Here is a 14,580-nt window from a genome sequence, read left to right as displayed (position 1 = left end):
AAATATAAAACATATTTCTCTTATTTATCAATTTTTTCTAAATCACCCATCTGATACTTTCTCAGCCATAATCAAGAAAAGAGGGAGAAAAGATATTAAGGAAGATGATTACAATGTTTTAAAAAAAACATGTCATATTTCTTATAATTAAGTAACTTACCTAACTTTCTTAATCTAATCAAATTAGTGAAATAGGTATTATATTAATGATCGAATAAGTATTATTTATGTGAGAGATACTACCTTTGGTCCTTAGTTAAAAAATAATGACTTTCAATTTTATCTTAAATATTTATCTATTTTCTTTTCCGATTCACTTTGTTTATCATATTTATCTATTTTTTTCAAAGTAATCATGACACTAGCGACAAATGTTAAAAATAATTATAACTAATACACGTGATTAAGAAGAATATTTTAAGAAAGATAACATATATATTGCAAATAACTAGCTTAATAAATTTTTTTAATTTATTCATATTAGTCAACTAATTTTTATATTAAGGATTGGAATAGTATATTTAACTTTAAATGTGTCGTGATTTTTTACTACTTGTTGCATTTCCTCGGTGTGAGCTTGATGATTTTCACAAAGTCTCAAAAAAAAAAAAAGATATATGGTTGGAAACAAGTGATGCATTGTATAATATCTTTTTTTCTTGAAAAAAATTACAATTAGGTCCCACACAAGAGAATTAAATATAAAAAAAATCCCTTAAAATTATGAAATTATTTTGAAGTCCCAATAAATTTTTTTTGCAGTAAATTTTATTTGTTTAATTACCAAATTGATCTTATTATTTTTTAACTTTAAATGTGTCATGATTTTCACAAAGTCTCAACCAAAAAAAACAAAGAAATATATGGTTGGAAACAAGTGATGCACTGTATAATACCCTCCCCCCCCCCAACGCACCGTGTAATACAACTTGTTCGATCCAGTTTTAGATTTTTTTTTTTTTAGCGTGGAATTTGAGATACAATGTGTAATCCAACTCCTGCGAATTTTTGTATTATATGCGGAAAGTAGAATAGTCTTTGTTAACATTTGTTTGGAGCTTACTAACGAATAGCTCATGATTATTTATGAAGCATGTTGTCCGGAGGAGGCAGGTGCGCTTGCACCATGAGAACCGCGTGTTCCCCGCCAAACCCCTCCCCATTCCATAAATCCAATCAATCATCAAAGGACATTAATTCTTGCCCAGCAAAATCTTTTACTCCGTCTGTTTCATTTTATGCATCATAAAGACAATTTTTTTTATAGAGATCAAGAAAATCGTTGAATCATATCAGATTTCCTCGAATTAATAAAATATTTTCCTAAAATGTCCCTAGTGTTCTTTCAATAAATAACACTCATAATTCAATCTATTCTTGCAATTTAATATTAACAAGTAAAATGCGTGTAAGCTGCAGTAAATATGATTTTCATGACAAAAAAGGGGAAATGTAAGCGCAACTGGGGCATTGGTCAAATAAATGACCCGGCGACCAATAAATATCTGATGTAAAGGCCAAAAAAAGAAGTTATATGCTATATTTGTTCTCTTTAAACTACTCGTAAGATATATATTATATTTACTTCTTAATATAAGAACTATTTACTAATTTGAATAAACCAAAAAAATTTATTAAATTAGTTATTTATAATTAATAGATGTCGTCTTTTCTAAAATACCCTTACTAACCAATTGTATTAGTTTTAACATTTGATGAAACCTTTAATATATGTAATTACTACAAAAATTATTTTGAAGAAAAATGAATAAATACGAGAGATAAAACAGATTGAGATTTTATATTTAGAATCAAATTAAAAGTCAAATTAATTTTTATATTAAAAAAAGAAATATGATATATATATGCGACGAATGATGAGGCGGAAAATTTACATAAGATGAATCCACGCGGTTGTTTAATTAACTAATAAAAATGACAAAATGAAACATAGTTAGCAATGCATTGGTGGGAAAGCGGAAGGACAAAGACGTGCCGTGTGTCATGACTCATGCGGGAGGGGACGGGCGTTCGCCGCTAGCCCATAGCGATTTGAACACGCAACCGAAAACCGACTCACCAAATTCATAGGCAAGGGATTTGTGCTGGGCCCCCGGGGGGTTTAATCATGTTGGAATTCATCTGAGGGAGTGCTTGGATTCTGACAAAAAGATTTTTAAAACGTGTTTTCACTGTACCTCAGTTAAAATTAGGTTGGTGGTGAAGAGCAAGAGGAGGGGGATGGTGATTGGTTAGGGATACGACAGAATGGGAAAGCATGTGGCACAGAATAGAAAGGAGATGGTGGGGACGTTATTAGGCGCTACAATTCCAGAAGCGGGGATGCGGAAAGAATCTGTTGCGGCAGAAGCCAATGCCGACACGCGGAGGGGGGAGAGCGCGTCCGCGCGCGTGCGGTCATTAATCAAGGAAGAAGGGTTTATGGATGAGATCGTGAAGACTGAAGAGTGGGTGATTTGTATTGCCACGTGCAATGCAGCATGTGAAGGCGCAGGCTGGACCAAAGCACGCCCGCAGGGTCAAAGCCTTTCATCACCCTCTCTTTCTTTCTTTGTTTTTTTTTTTTTTTTGCCACTGCCATCATTAGCCCCCCGCATGGAGCCTGCTCCACTGGTCAGGGTTGTGACAGCACGGGAGATTTTGCAACCCTGACCCCGGTGGAGGCAATCAGAACGGACGCTCAGTTTATGAGCGCCAAACATGCTTCCCACTTGGCACTCAATATTTTGTATCTAGCCCGTATTGAATGGGGTGATTGAATATTCTTAAAAATGTTTTTTCAAAATATTTTTTTATAGATCGTGATAAAATTACTTTTAAAATTATAGTTTAGATTCTATCTAAATACTCTCTTAAAATAATTATTTACTTTGAAAAGCGACCTACCAGGGAAGGATAATAACATGTGACGGATTCAATCAAAAGATCAAGTTGACAGATAACAACTGAATGGAAATTAATTTAGTTTTCAAATAAAAATTTATTTTTAAAAAACTTACAGTTAAAATATTATATTCATTTTAGATTATATCCCTATTAAAGAAAAACACTTTTAAAAAACAAATATATTAAATATTAAATCTCTGCCATCCATATCAAATTTGAATGGTTGACATTTGATGAGTGTGATGGTGTCCTTAAATAAGACTGATTCCCCATCATTTCTGTCTTACTCTTGAATTTTGCGTAATGGAGCTTCAATTTTTTTTGGGGGTTACTCTCCAGTTAAAGAGGGCTTATATATGCAACCCATGAAACACATGCGAAGTCCAGTTTGTATTCGAGGCCATTCGTTAAGATGACGAGTGGGCCAAGTAAGCCCACTATCCTATAATTGAAGCCGTACCTCATCCATGTCCTCACCGTATGGCCCGGAAACGCGCCCGTTATGCTATCTCAAAACCCGAATATTCAAATAGCATGTTCTCCCCCTTCCTCTCTCCCCAGAAATATACTACTCGTATAAAAATCGTGTAACTTTCATCTGAACTTGGGGAAAATATGTATATAACAATCTCAATTGCAATTCATTTCACTTGCTATGTTTGAAGCCTTGTGCGGTGAGACGAGTTGAGACGAATGCGGCGATGTGCGCAGGAGTGGGAGGGCATGAGCTGCAGCATCCAATAAAGTCCAAAACGGCGGCTCCGCACGTGCCCACGGACAACAACCAAGTCAGAACAACCCTCACCGACGTTAATGCCTTTCCGGGGTCCATGATCCATTATTAGGCAAAGGACAACCACTGTACCTTCTTTTCTTTCTTTTTTGCTTTTTTCTTTTTTGAAGCGCGTTGTATTTGAAATGCAAGCAGAGAAAATGTTGGAACTTGGAAGTTTAAGACTTCTCTTGTCGGTGGCAACCTTGGAGGGCCTTCTTGTCTTTTTACTGTTCTTCGTCCTTTTAAATATTTTCCACAACAACTAAGGTCCAAGGAGATGTCTCGAGAAATTTGCATACACGCAGTGTACCACCTCATTTATATACTGGCCAATAAAATTGTGACAGTTCAACCAATTCTTATCTTAGGTGTCTGCCGACATGTAACTGCTCGTGTCTCTATTATTTTAATTTTTCTTTTTTAAAAATCTGCTTCTTTATCCTCTCCCTCCTCTTTCTCATTTGCAAAATGTTTTTTAAAAAACTCTCACTCTCCCTCCCTCAATTTCCGCTGCTCTTCCCTTCTCTCTTCCCCCCTTTCTCACCCCTCCATGGCACCATCTCTCTCCCTCTTTCATACGTGATCTTGATACTTTATCTCCAGGAGCTCTGCAAACTACAAAAGCAAGTGCTTTGTTTTCTTTGCGTTTCTTCCACTTGAATAGTGCTTCTGCTCCTTCATTTTCACCCTCGCTTCCCCTCTCTGTCGTCCTCTTCCTCTGTGTCTCTCTGAAAAATCTGAGGCTCTGGACCAACAACTGGAGGAGGGAGGAGAAGAAGAAGAAGAAACACAAGTGCCATCAAGATTATGTTGCGCTTTAGATCAAACCCATCACAAGAGGAGATTACTGGCTGATGAAACAACGGACAATAGTTCTCTTGGGTTGGCCCAGGACAAAACTCGTCGGCCGGAAAGATGGGAGGGAGAGGGGAAGAGAGAGGGTAACGTGCCGGTGGAAGAGAAAAGGTAGGAACGGCGGAAATTGAGGGAGGGAGAGTGAAAGTTTTTTTTAAAAAAATTTGCAGATGAGAGAGAGAGAGGGGAGGAGGGGATAAAGAAGCAGATTTTTTTTAAATAATTAAAATAATAAAAAAAGGAGCAGTGACATGTGGGCAGACACTTAGGATAACAATTAATTGAGTTGTCAAAATTTTATTAACCAGTGCATAAATGAGGTGGCACACTGGGTGTATATAAGAATTTCTCGTCTTTTTCTGTTGGCCCGTAAGCTCATTCACATTTGGATTGGTCAACCTGAAGAAGAGTAAATGAATATCACAAATTACGGCAAGAACAATGACTATGTAGGCCCTGTTTCGTACAGGTAACCACGGAATGATTTTTTTTTTGGTGTGCTCTGATAAGGCAATCACAATATAAAAATTTTTTTCGGACCAGAACACAATATAAAAATTGATGTGACACAAATAACCTCTGCCGCCAGCTTGAACTTGCCAGGCAATAATCACATATATAATATTGAAAGAAAAGGAAATAATAACACTTTGGTCTTAAGGAAATAATCTAATACCAACAACTTCAACTCCAAGACATTTTTTTCCCAAAAGAATTAAAAATCTTGTAGCATGAATTTCCAATTTTCCTTATTATGAATCCGAGGGAAATGGTTGTAAATCTCCTAATGACATTTGTCAATTTTTGCTGCAAAAAGTACGGAAGTCCAGTCCGCGTAGTGGAGAAAACAGTTGCCAGCTGTGACAGGGGGCGGGGCACGACCGATGACATGAGGAAAGAGGGCATTTTCGTCCTGACACGTTTTATGTTCTTAGAGAAATACCAATGGAATTGATGATAATTTTCAATACTCTTCCTATTCTAAATATGAGATTGATTTTATAATGTAAATTACATTATAAAATTGGTCTTATATATATAAGACTGGAGGAATATCCATTCATGTCTAATTTCCCTCCCTTGCAAACAAATACTATCTCAGGTTATAATTATAAAAACTAATTGACTAATTTGAGTAGATTAAGAAAATAAATAAAGTTAGTTGTTTGTTATAAATATATATTGTATTTTCTAAAATATCTTTGTTAATCAAATTTATTGGTTAGAACTACTATTATTAGAAAGATTATTTTGAAAAAAAAATAGATAAATATGAGAGACAAAACTGATTGAGATATTATATTTAAAATCAAAATAAAAATCAAACGAAATTTTATACTCCTCCGGTCTTAAATATAAGACCCTTATACTAATGAGTATGAAAATCTTATATTTAGAACTAAAAGAATATTAAGGACCAGAGGTAATATAATGATAGCGATGAGAAGCAGGAGTTAATTTCTTAGCAGCCAGAATAACTTGAACTCGTTGGGGTAGTAAATAGATGGACGGGGGAAAATCTGGTAATTTTACGATAGAAGGCTTCTATACATAAGAGCGTGGTATAAGTAGCCAGCGGCGTGGAAATTTATTCTTGAAATGTTGGGTACAGTCCAATTTAAGCTTTTTGCAAACAATTTATTTGCGAAATGTTAATATCACCAGAGTTGATTATTATGATAAAATTCATGTTCGGATAATTTTTCAGAGAGAACTTACATTCCTCATCACCTGGGTGTTTTTGGGTAGCTCCAAAAATATTTTTTTCATAAATCAAGACAGACTCTTTTAAATATTTATTTTATATACTGTAAAAATACTTTTAAAATTATTATTTTCTTTCTATTAAACACCCCTTTGGTTGTTTTTTTCAAGCATCGTTTCTCGTTGAAGTATTGAACTACATTTTGTTTTGTCAATTAATTTTATAATATAATAAATTAATTTTTTAAAACCATAATAGAATCAAAACAACTTGAGTTATAAGAAATTGTTTTTATATAAAACTTGATAGATTTAAAATGTGTTCAAATTCGAATTGATTATAATAAAAATAAAGAGGATGTTTTTCAGATGAGATGCTGAGGTGGTGGGACAAGGATTGGGGCCCCACACCAGGCCCAAAGTCGAATCAACGAAAGGGGGCGCAGTTGGTGATCACAAATTTTCAGCTCACTTTCCCCTGCCTGCTTCTGTTTTGTAGGTGATTAAATTATTACTTTATCTTAAAATGAAAACAACACGGTTAGTGTAATTTTTCTCTCTCAGGGTTGTGTTTATTTTAGTTTTAGTTTTCATATATTAAATTATAGATTTTGATTTTTTTAAAGTTTTTTTCATATGAAATATCAGTTTTTATAATTTAATGAAAATTTGGATATTTTGTTTTTAAGTGATCAAAATCTATGATTTAAAATTTAAAAGATTAAAATTAAAACGACTGCAAATTTTGACGGAGAATACCGGGCATACTGGAATTGTGCTGCCGAATACACATGCCCTTTTCTATGTGAATACCCATAATCTAATCCATCCAATTAGTAATTAGTGTTTATTTAAACACGATGTTATCCCCTTTCCGGAAAATATACCAATATAAAGACGATGCTGGAGTCAAACAATATATTCCACACAAATTAAGTTGGTGCAAACAAAATCATCGCAGCTCGCAGATGGTCATAGGTAAAATAATAATATGAGAAAGCTGGCGAAGAAAAGAATAGTAAACACATATAAGAAAGAGAAGAGAGCGCCAAATAAAATATTGGTATAGGCTGTCAGTGACAAAACGTGGAATATCATTGACTTATGGGGTGCTTGTGTGAAAGAAACCAACGTGGGCTCGAAGCGACGCAGAAACCGCGGGAGGGCAGGAGCTCTGTACTGTCTTCTCCGATCTCCTCTTTCTTTTTCAGTATGATTTGGGTCACACATTCCTCTCAGTAACTATTTCCACATCCATCCTTCTGTCAACACAGCCATGCCTCCTCCTTCACCGACGTCTTTCATCTGTATCCTGCTCTTCTTCTCCACCATCAGCAGTAGCTACGCCGCCGCCACTGCTCCCCGCTTCAAAGAAGCCCCAGAGTTCTACAACTCCCCCAACTGCTCCCACGACGCCGTCCACATTGCAATGGCCCTCGACGTCACCTACCTTCGCGGCTCCATGGCTGCCATCCTCTCCGTACTCCAACACTCTTCCTGTCCCGAGAACGTCTTTTTCCATTTTGTCTCTGCCGCTTCTCAGCCCTCTTCCGCTTCCATCCTCAACCTCAGCATCTCTACCTCCTTCCCCTACCTCAAATTCCGAATCTATCCCTTCGACGACCTAACCGTCGCTGGACTCATCTCCTCTTCCATCCGCACCGCATTAGACTGCCCTCTCAATTATGCCCGCAACTACCTCCCCAATCTCCTCCCTCCGTCTGTCAGGAAAGTCGTCTACCTCGACTCCGACTTGGTCCTCGTCGATGACATTGCAGAACTCGCTGCAACTCCGATGAGCTCCGATGAGGTCCTCGCTGCTCCCGAATACTGCAATGCCAATTTCACCACCTACTTTACGCCGACGTTTTGGTCCAATCCCTCCTTGTCGCTGACATTTGCGGGTCGTCGCAAGCCTTGCTACTTCAACACCGGGGTGATGGTGATCGATTTGGAGCGGTGGCGGGCCGGTGATTACACGAGGAAGATTGAGGAGTGGATGGAGCTGCAGAAGAGGATACGGATCTACGAGCTGGGATCATTGCCGCCTTTCCTGCTGGTGTTCGCCGGGAACATAGCGCCGGTGGATCACAAGTGGAATCAACACGGGCTTGGCGGCGACAACTTTCGCGGGCTTTGCAGGGATTTGCATCCGGGACCGGTGAGCCTGTTGCATTGGAGCGGGAAGGGAAAGCCCTGGGTTCGGCTGGACGCCAACAGGCCCTGCCCCTTGGATGCCTTATGGGCTCCCTACGATCTGTTACAGACTCCCTTTGCTCTCGATGCTTAGCACATCCATTTCCTGATCCTTCTTTGTTAATCCCTTCATATTTTTTTTCCGCCCATAAATAAAGATGTTAAACCCACCACCGTCATCTTTTTCTTTTATTTCCCCCAATCTTTTCCTCTGCGTGGATCTTGGGTTGAATTTTTCCGGCACGTGTTTGGGAGGAAGATGGCGCTACAGTCACTTCCGGCTGATTGTGAAGGAGACAGAAGTATGGTTACATCTAGGCTTGTAATGTATAGTAGGGACAGCCAGGGACATATCGCGTTTGCTGTTTTCTCTGAGAAATGCTGTGGAATGACTGTTAATTACAACTTATAATTGTTACTGACCGTGAAAGGAATTTTATTGGGTGATAATACTCTTTCTCGGTTTCTCGTTTGAGTTCTCGTTACTTTATTTTCCTCTCAAATCCCATTCTCACGTAATTTACTTATTGCTCAATGCGGTTATTACTAGTTGAAAAAGACTTCAAAGTCTGCAACTTTTGCACAGGGGGTGTATATTTGATTAATGAGAGCAGTCAAAATCTAGCACAACGCAAGAGTGAGCCTGTAAAGAACAGAGAAGAGAAAACGATGGGCAGGGACGATGTGGGTGACGGTGACGCTAGGGAGATCCGGAAGGGATGAGTGCATGGGCTTTTTTTTTGGCTTTCGCGAATCGCCAACAGTTTTTTCACGCGTCCGGGGACTGTCTGCCCAAAGCAAAACACGACTTTGGGAGGGTTTGACGATAACTAATTATGGCGAGTGGAGACGCTTTTATTTCTTTTGGCCGCCCAATTTGAGGTCGGCTTTTGGCTTAATTAATGGGTTCATTGATTTGAAATGGAGATTGATGTGTGCGTGAGGATCCTATGTGTTAGGATGCCTCTCGCAAATCGCAAGCATAATTATGGCAGCCTCAGGAGCAGAGTGTGCGGAGCCCTCGGTGGAATAGTACAGAGAGCAAATAAATGGGAAACAGGAAAGCGATGCATTAAAAGCAAAAGAGAATGAGTGGGTGCGATGAAAGCAGGTGGCTCCGGAGAGAATGGATGTCAGAATGAACGGATGGTGTTTGAAAAAAGGCTTCTGCTTTCCCAACTCCCCATCTACAATAATATCAGTCCTCGATAGTAATTACCAGTACTTCAACGTGTCCCAAGTTACCGTACGTGACGTAGCATGTGGACACAAAAGTGAGACGGTAGAAAGTAGCAAGTAGTAACATGAACATGATGAGGAACAATAGTAAAAGACAGGTTCAGGGTGCAGGGTTTTACACTCCTGTATTCTTTCCCCTTTGCCCATTAATTGTTACGTATTCGGCCCCGCGGGCAATGGCACGTGCGATCCATGTCCCCTGTAGAGATTAGAGTCATGACTTATAGCAATGACTTATCATTTGTTTGGCCTCTAGAATATTTTAGGGAAAAAAAATATTTATTGGGAGTTGATTATCTAGAATAACCTAGTTTCAGCACTTGCAGTCTTGCACTCGCATTAATGTCAATCAATTTATAAATGCCGACACTGTTTGATATGTGTGTATATATATATAAATAAAGTAGATGAGGCTTTTTGTATGGTCAAAACTACGAGTTTTTGGGGTGCCGAGCGTGGAAATTAAAATAGATAATTAAATAAAAAGGAGAAGAAAACCTTTGCTTCTTTGAATGTAAAGCATGGCGCACATGAGTGGCTGTGGAGGGAAGCGATCGATCACAACAGCCGAAGTTGGATGCTATAGTTTAGTGTTTCTTACGGTCAAAGGAGGGTTGGGATCCGGGAGGCATCTATAGGGGCCGTTGTATTTCGATGCATGTGTGAGAGATCCGAGAGATGCATTGTGAGTTTGAGGAACGGCAAATTTAATTTTAAAAAAGACCATTTGAGGTCGGACTAGTTTAGCTGTAGTCAACTTATCACCGTTCTTAATTATGCCATATGAATCTTACTATACAGATTACAGGACATGGGGATGCGCGGAATACTAATTGGATTCACAGTGGAGCCGAATATTACAGCATGGTTTGTCATTTGTGCCTTGTATGGAGGATTTCAGCTCTCGCAAAGAATCTGTCTTCTCTTTGAAAAAAGCATATGAAACGGGAGAATTAAATGGGAGACAAAGAAGGTACGCATGGCACATGAACACGATGAAGGGGATTGGAGAAGGGAACATGGAACATGAAGCGAGAAGATAAATCAGGAGAGGTATCGTACGTGATTGGTGGCTCCACAATCTCGGGGTATGAACTTTTAACGCGACGCGCCAGGGTTAGCCCAGGCATTGATATTCTATTTCTCATCACCAAACGTGGATCCATGTATCCATCACCAATCACGCTTAACTTTGTACCTTCCCAACTCATCATCCAAAGGTTAAAAAAAAAAACATAACAATAAATCAGATGACACTTTGATATGAATACGATATCACTCTATTCTGATTTTTTTAGCCGATCGAATAGCTCCACCCCGATCACAGCCGCCGCCGCCGCAAGAAAAGGATCGGAATATTAGGCCCCTTCGGTCCAAGTGCAAGTTTTTACGTTGGAATATGCTATAAATCCTTAACGCTGTTCCTGTCGGATCTTTTATGGGTTCTTTTCTCTCTGATGCCCGATACGTAATATTGTTTTTTCGGTTTTTTCTTTCCCCGTTGTTTCCCGGCCTCAACTGACTCGAGAAGCCACTCGATGCGGAGCCCGATAACCCGGTTACATGAAATGAAGCAAGAGCCCACTACGAGTGAGCCCAAGTTTAAACCCGCCGTTTAACTATATAAGAGTCCCCGGTATCTGTTTCAGGGGAGCCAACGGGAGCTAGGTTGGAGAAAAGGGACTACGCCTATATTTAGTATGCAACGGTGTTTCCAGTGTCTAGCAAAAAAGAAAAAACTCGGCGGGATCCAAGTGTCTCCTACCTCTACACTTTAATGTCAAAATTTTTAGAGTGACTATAATTCATAACTAACTATAATGTAATTATTTATAAATTTTGTATTATATGTTGGAGTCTAACCACTTATAAATTGGGGAGAATTCCGGAAAAAAAAATCTTTAAATTTTAAAATTTCAAATCAGTCTTATTTTACTGCTAATAATAATTGATAATATTTAAAAAAGTACTAGTAAATAAGAACATGTTTTTGTAGTTATTTCTTATTTGAGGTTTTGAGATTTTTTCTATAAATTGTACTCTTCTGATCTTTAACATAACATAAAATCTAATTATTGAGTTGATTTAGTCTTAAATATAAGACTTATTTTTTATATTTATCAATTTTTAAAACTACCTCCATAGATATTCCCTCAACCACAATCAAGTAGAAGAAGGAGATATGATATTTAGGAAAATGATTAAGATGTTTTAGAAAAAATATATCATATTTCTATAATTAACTAATTTACCTAATTAATTTAATCTAATCAAATTAATTAAATAGTCTTATATTAAATACAGGAAGAGTATATTATTGCACGCAATTTTTCTATGATTTTTAAATTAATAAAATCAAAACATGCGCCTAACAAACACCAACTTGGAGATAGGGTCCGGGGATCATTTATTGGCTCGCCGGGTGTCAGTGTACGAAGCATCTCGACGATGTCTGTGTTAATCAATGCGTGAAATCATGAGGACGTCAAAGTCATGAAACATCTACATCATTGCCCTCTCCGCTTTTTTTTTTTAAATTAATTGTTCAGAGCAGAGCCACGGCGCATCTCGAAGAATCGTGAACGGCTAACATTTCACGAGCCGCCCAACTAGGGTTATGTATCACTGTTTGACACATTTAAGATTACAATTCGCAGTAGAGGTAGGAGGAATACAGCGACATGTGTCGTCCGTGTCGGTGGAGAAAAGCTTATACAAGCCTTCTGGTGATTCCGACTTGAGTAGCTCCTTTCTTCAAGCGTCAATCATGATGCATCGCCTTTTCTTGCTTCTTTGTAGTCTCCATCATTCTCTTCCCTTCTCCATCTCTTTCGGATGTATCTGTAATATATGTACTGCACTATTATCTGTTGCACATCGGTTAAGGTTTTAATAGAGTCTTTAGTGTCTCCATATTCAAGTAGCATATGGTAATGGGTTTAGCAGTAGCAGTCGCCGAAGCTTTGTATGTATGATTGTGTGTGTGCTGTGTGTGTGTAGGATACAAATAGGTCCAGAGCCACGCAAACTACAGCATCCAACAACCATGGCATATTCGCTCTGATGCTGTCCCACTCAATAGTTCGTACAAGAATACTGCATCCACCAGAGAGCACAATTAGATATCTTTCATGCATCAGGCGTCAAATATATTTATGAGGGAGGAAAATTAACCTGGCCACATAGGTAACATTGGCAATCAAGGCAAAGACGAACATGAGAGGGTTTAAGCCCTGTTTTATATGAAAACAGAGACAATAAATTAGTAAATACTCATAAATATTAGCACACGGTGATTGAGGCCATAAGTCATAAAACACATACCTCCACACTCCCTCTTTTAATCTGGTCAACAGGCAAATAGCTTTGTTAGGAGAAACATATAACCATGCAGAATCTAATAGCCACTATTAAGTGAAGAAGATTCAAAGACTCACATTCAACACTATTTGAGGGAGTCGGCCTCCCATATATAGCGGCCATGAGCCATCCCAGCCATGACCAAAAGTACTGTGCGCCTCGTGCTCCTGCAATCGAACATCGTATAAGTTATAATCCAAACGCAAAGTAAATGTATGCTTGAGTAGCGGGGCCTATTCGTACCTGTACGAGTTTCCTTGCAGTGAATGCTAAAGCATTGCCCTGCGTAGGCAGGTCAGCGATGCTGCTAAAAATGTTCCGTAACCTCCCTGAAATTATAAGCCCGAGTAAGAAAGCGAGGAAGAAATTGATGTTTGATTTGATCTTCAGGGGCCTATTTTGGTGATGAACTAAAAGTAAGGTGAACAGAGTAAAACTGTAAAGTTTTTCAAGATTTTAGAAAGAATATCCGCAGTCATTGTTCTTTTCCTCTGCTGAAGATTTAAATAGACGCTTGGGGAAAAGCATCGGTGAGGACTCTAACAGTGGAGATGATACTCACCCCGCGTATTCTAATGAACAGGGGTGAAAAGGAATGGGAGCACATTAAGTGATGAAATAGAAGAGTACATACTAATTATGAGGTTCAAACGTATATGTGATGTAAATGTGAATGGATAAAATAATACTCGGGAGTCAACTGGCAAGCATACTTTTAGACATCTCCAAATATTAGTGCATATCATAGTCTAGTACAATGCAGGGCGTAGAGAAGATTGAAGACTCACAGCGAAGGAGCGAGGGATTGGTCGAGGTGGGAAGGAGAGTTGATGGAGGAAGACGGAGGAGCCTCATCGTCAGAGGAGGAGTCGGAGTTCAATTCCAGGCGGAAGGGCCACTCTTAGACCCCGCATGTAGGTGCGAAAAGGTGGAGTGCCACTCCCGGCCAGCGATCTCGCCGACCTGTTCGGTTTAAACATGCATACAAAACACAAACAACATCACACATCATCCGCTTATTTTATTAATCACCACCAACAAAACCATATGAAGACCTACGTATAATAGAACATCTCTCTTCGAGGGGCTGGGACGATGTTTTGTGTCGCCATTTGGTATGGGAACTCCAGGCTCGTGTCTTGGTTTCGATCTCAATGGTTTTTTCTCTTCATCATCCTATCATCATCCAACCCTCACGTCATTTAAGCACAGCAGCAAAACCCAGGGGAGCATGTTAAATTTTACAGGAAGAAGAAGAAGGAACAAAAGGAAGCGAGTCTCAATTTGTGCACCAACTAACTGCGGAGTTACCTCTCGGTTATTGATTTTTTGACGACCTCGTCTGCCCATCTGTAGATGTAATCATAGTACAGGCTTTGCAGAACTAATACCAATGGTAGTTATTGTATACAGCTGTCACCACGGTAAAACTGCTGCTAGTGAGATTATTTTGTTACAAGTAAAGTTCCACCTAAAGTACTGCTAATATGAATTTGCATTATCTGTACTTAATTCCAATTTGATGTTAATAAATATCATCAGTG

At 38.7% G+C, this 14,580-nt stretch overlaps 1 protein-coding gene and 1 pseudogene across 1 annotated transcript; one reads left to right on the top strand and one right to left on the bottom strand.

The window, feature by feature from the left end:
- The first annotated feature begins 7,311 nt into the window (after positions 1-7,311).
- Positions 7,312-8,606, top strand: LOC114732485 (probable galacturonosyltransferase-like 1). Its single transcript, XM_028919759.1, has one exon. It carries the CDS (start codon positions 7,518-7,520, stop codon positions 8,529-8,531), a length of 1,014 nt encoding a protein of 337 aa, XP_028775592.1. The 5' UTR covers positions 7,312-7,517; the 3' UTR covers positions 8,532-8,606.
- A 3,780-nt stretch (positions 8,607-12,386) lies between these two features.
- On the bottom strand, positions 12,387-14,449 carry LOC114732481 (uncharacterized; annotated as a pseudogene).
- Positions 14,450-14,580: the final 131 nt, after the last annotated feature.

The sequence above is a fragment of the Neltuma alba genome, unplaced genomic scaffold (genome assembly GCF_004799145.2).
Source record: "Neltuma alba isolate B1F8T4 unplaced genomic scaffold, ASM479914v2 tig00012916_pilon, whole genome shotgun sequence".
Taxonomy (NCBI): domain Eukaryota; kingdom Viridiplantae; phylum Streptophyta; class Magnoliopsida; order Fabales; family Fabaceae; genus Neltuma; species Neltuma alba.
Note: the sequence above shows the minus strand (reverse complement) of the source record. Positions and strands in the feature narration are given on the sequence as shown.